Source organism: Morone saxatilis, unplaced genomic scaffold, assembly GCF_004916995.1.
Source record: "Morone saxatilis isolate NCDOM2014 unplaced genomic scaffold, NCSU_SB_2.0 Contig20, whole genome shotgun sequence".
NCBI lineage: Eukaryota > Metazoa > Chordata > Actinopteri > Moronidae > Morone > Morone saxatilis.
The window spans coordinates 12,766,134-12,770,306 of NW_023339763.1; the positions used below are offsets into that span (position 1 = coordinate 12,766,134).

Below are 4,173 nucleotides of genomic sequence, written 5' to 3' on the forward strand. Positions count from 1 at the left end.
CTTCAAATTAGCTTTGTACTATAGCTGTACTGACCAGCATGTAGTTTAATCATGCTACTTCACTTATGACTGTAACAGGCCTACTGACAGTCTTGTCCCCCGGTTTAGTAACTTTTTATGCAACATTTCTTTTTATCATTCGGTTGAGTGGTTGATGAGGATACGTCCACCTGCTTAATGAGCTGCTCTCCGCCATAACGCTTAGTGACCAATCAAAATGCGTGTTCTTGATTGTACTTTACTCTGATTGGCTGTCTGTATTAAACACCCGCCCACCACTTACCGACGTAGCTTGGTTGTCTACAAGAGCACGAACGACAGAAACTTGGTCGTCCTTTGAAACTACTGCAAACATGGTGCTCAAAGCCGTCTGCGTGTTGAAAGGAACTGGGGAGACCAGCGGGGTCGTTCACTTTGAGCAGGAGGTAAGGCGTTCACAGGAAGAAATGTGTAGTTAGTGTTTGTAGGAAACTACCCGGAGATTTTTTTTTTTTTAACATGCATCCTCTGGGCTGCGTTAGCGCTAAAATGCTAAGCTGGTTAGCTAAGTTGTCCACGCAGAAGCCAGTAGTTACGTTACATTGGCTTTCAGGAGACCGAGCTAGCCAGCTAACTACACTAACAACTTATATCTCACTATTGAATGAAAATGCACCGAAGTTGGTCACGTTTTGCATAGGTTACCGAGCTTGTGGACATGAATTCTCTCAATGCAAACTACCGTCAGTCTGCACGGTGCAAAATATCCAACTAACGTTAACGTTAAGTGCGCTACAGTCAGGAACTGCTACTGACACTTCATTCAAAGTAGGCTACTCGTGTGAACACGCCGTAAATGCATAGTTAATAGGGGGAAAAAAAAACAATGGCATGTCATTAAACCGATAACCTTTGTACCTTCAAAGCTTGTAGTTTGTTAATGATCCACAGCGCGTGTATTGGAAACGCCTGTTGCATAAGTTCAATGTTTGGACGGTAACATCGTGTCTGTTGTGGTTAGCTGAAGCACTCATGTTTGTAGTCTGCCCTCTTTCTGACGAGAGCAAACGCTAGCCCACTGATTAAATTAGTTTTGCTGAGTCACTGCCCGCCCTCGTTCTTGTTGCCTTTTACCTCCAATATTTGGCCTTGTTGATAAGCTGCAGGCGGACTGGGATCCTCTGTGTCAACGAGGGTCAGAGTACATGTACACTAACAATTAAATCCATGATCATATGTCGGTGGAAATGACTGTGCATGCAGTTGTATGTTTATAACGGTATTTGCTGTAGTTTTGGACTGAAACACCCTCTGACACATTCTTCATCGTGCTACATATCAGACTGTAGCATACTATCTGCTCTTGTGTTCTCCTTCTGAGGGGGGGGGGGAACACAACATGAATCAAAAGGGAGAAATTTATATTTTTATTTTTATTTTTTTGCTTTCAAAATGGCACCCCCTACTTTTGCATCAAATTAGAGTATTGTTCCAGTGTCCCTTTACACAGACGGTGCCCTTATTTTGATACAGCCAGTCAGATCTCTCAAAAGGAGTGAAGTCAGCATTCTGTGACGGTCACACTGGACCACATAGCTGCCTGCTGCACAAGAGCCACAGCCTTTAAACATTTTTTAGACATTGGATTCCTGCTAAAGTCTCCTTATCCACCTTACAGAGAGGAACACAGGGCTTGTCCTGTGCTTCAGCTTGTTTAATGCAGGCCTCAACATTAACACTTTCCTCTGTGTCCCAAATTCTACTTTAAATCTTCCTAGTCTTAGTTTAATAATAGTTTCAGTAACTTGCATCACTTCATTGGTTCGCTTTGGTCTGCCATTGGATCTTTGCTAGTTGGTTCCTGCACTTATATCTGAATTTAAAAAAAAAAAGCCAAACAATTTCAAAATGTACAAGCTCAAACAGACTATTTACATATTTACAAGCTATAGGAAGACCCTAATTCAGAGAGCCGGAGAGAAAGTCAAACAAACGTCCGAGTTACCACACATCCTGGAAAACCTGGAAAATTAAAGACTAGTTTTCCAGTCATGGAAACACCTTAATGTATTAAGATGACCACATTTTAATTGTATTTCAGCCTGTGGGGGAAATAGAAATCAGGTGGAAATGATGCTTGTCTTGTTTTACGTTAGTTTCTCCTTCCCGCCACCTGGCTTTGACAGCTCTTTTGTGTCTCTTGTATTCTCCTGATAAATTGTGTCGTCTTGATCCGCTAGAGTGACTCAGCCCCCGTGAAGCTGACGGGAGAAATCACTGGACTTACCCCTGGTGAGCATGGGTTCCATGTCCATGCTTTTGGAGACAATACAAACGGTGAGCATCTGACAATAACTGTTAATCATGTTTCTGAAATGGCAAGAATTGCAAATGAATGTAACATTTTATTTGTATCTCTCTTTGCCAGGATGCATCAGTGCAGGTCCTCACTTCAATCCCCACAACAAGAATCACGCCGGTCCTACTGATGCTGAGAGGTGAGCCCAGTCTGAGGGGAGAGTGTTTATGAGCCATTATAATGTTCAGCCAATCATGGTGCTGGTGTGTATGGTTTACCTTTATCAGAAGCCATAGACTCAGATTTATCGCTCGCTTTAAGAAATCAGAAATTAGAATACTTTAAAAAATATTTTAAGATCATGGTTCTATGTAAAGCTCCATATTTTATCAATAACTGAAAGACCTGTATTTGTATAGCATTACCTGGCATGTATTCTCCTGGAGGTTATGACATTTGATTGAAAAGATAGTCATATTTACTCTGGGTGAGCAATGACTCAGCAAAATTTGCATAGTTTTGCATGTGGTCTGTGTTTAGTTTGATAACATTTTGAGTCACAGATCATTTGTTAGCAGGCAGAACTAACTTTGATTTGCTTTGTTAGTGCACATACAGTATGTGGGTTTTACTCTTAGGAAGGGAGCAAAAGTTTTGCTTTAAATTTTTATTTATTTTTATTAGATAGCAATTGTTAAGGTACAGACATGAATCATTGGATCCCCAACCAGAATAAAATAGATAGCTGTTACAAATGGCTTATATTACTTGAACCTGTGCTTAAGGAAAATGTTCTGCCCTTTAGGAAGGTGTATGTAGTTAAATTGTCAGCGTTGCTATCTGTAACTAACTCTCAGGAACGTTTCTGTGTGAGATAAGTTGGGTTTAATGCAAGTAACTGTTGTGTTTTTTTTTTTTTTTTGTTTGTTTTTTTTGTAAATAGGCATGTTGGTGACCTGGGAAATGTAACTGCAGGAGGAGATAACATTGCCAAGATAGACATCACGGACAAGATGCTCACCCTCACAGGCCCCTTCTCCATTATTGGAAGAACCATGGTGGTAAGAAAATGTGCCCGTTTTCCATTTCACTTCCAGCAAGCAAAGTTTGAGACGAGTAAGCCAGGTTTTTGCCTAAAGTCATCTTGGTTATTTTGGCTTTATAAGACAGGCTGCAGGTATGACAGGTATGGCTCATAGGGTGTGTATGTGTATGAGGAACAAAAACCTGTAGAGGATTGCAACTTACTGACTGGAATTGAGTATTTAGGTTATGAACTGTGATTGTTCGTTCTGTCCCATGTTTTAGATCCACGAGAAGGCCGATGACCTGGGAAAAGGAGGGAATGACGAGAGTCTAAAGACGGGCAATGCTGGTTCACGTCTGGCCTGTGGAGTCATCGGCATCACCCAGTAAACAGTCTGCCAGAACATGGAAAACTGAAGAGAAAAAACTTTTCCCCACAGCACTTAAGACCAACCTAGCTACTTGATGTGACAGTTTGTCCTTTTCAGTACTCTGGCTTTGTCTTGACGAGTCAAGAGAGTAGATGAGCCATGATTTACCCTGTGTGTTCTTCATGACAGTTGTACGTATGGGTTTATATGTCTGCCGTTTAGTTTTGGTCCCAAAGAATTGGTAACGCACAAGTCATAAACAGATGTATACAATCTGCAAAGTTAATCAATAAATTGTCATTATATCTGAATTGTGTGTGTGTGATAATTCTGTCAGTATACGGTTTTGAGTCAATACACAGTTGTAACTAATAATATTAATAGTTGCAAAACAGGTAGGCTGCTAGTTCCACTGCTATACTTCCTCATTGGCATGGCTTACAGAAGCACCCAAACTGGAGTCCCCATTGTTTGTGTTGTTAGACCTGTGGGCATGTT

General features: G+C 41.0%; 1 protein-coding gene across 1 annotated transcript; it reads left to right on the forward strand.

Annotated features, from left to right (window-relative positions):
• The first annotated feature begins 268 nt into the window (after positions 1-268).
• Positions 269-3,986, forward strand: sod1 (superoxide dismutase 1, soluble). Its single transcript, XM_035667146.1, has 5 exons — positions 269-425; positions 2,220-2,316; positions 2,408-2,477; positions 3,222-3,339; positions 3,587-3,986. The coding sequence occupies exons 1-5, from the start codon at positions 354-356 to the stop codon at positions 3,692-3,694; spliced, it is 465 nt and encodes a 154-aa protein (XP_035523039.1). The 5' UTR covers positions 269-353; the 3' UTR covers positions 3,695-3,986.
• The last annotated feature ends 187 nt before the right edge of the window (positions 3,987-4,173 follow it).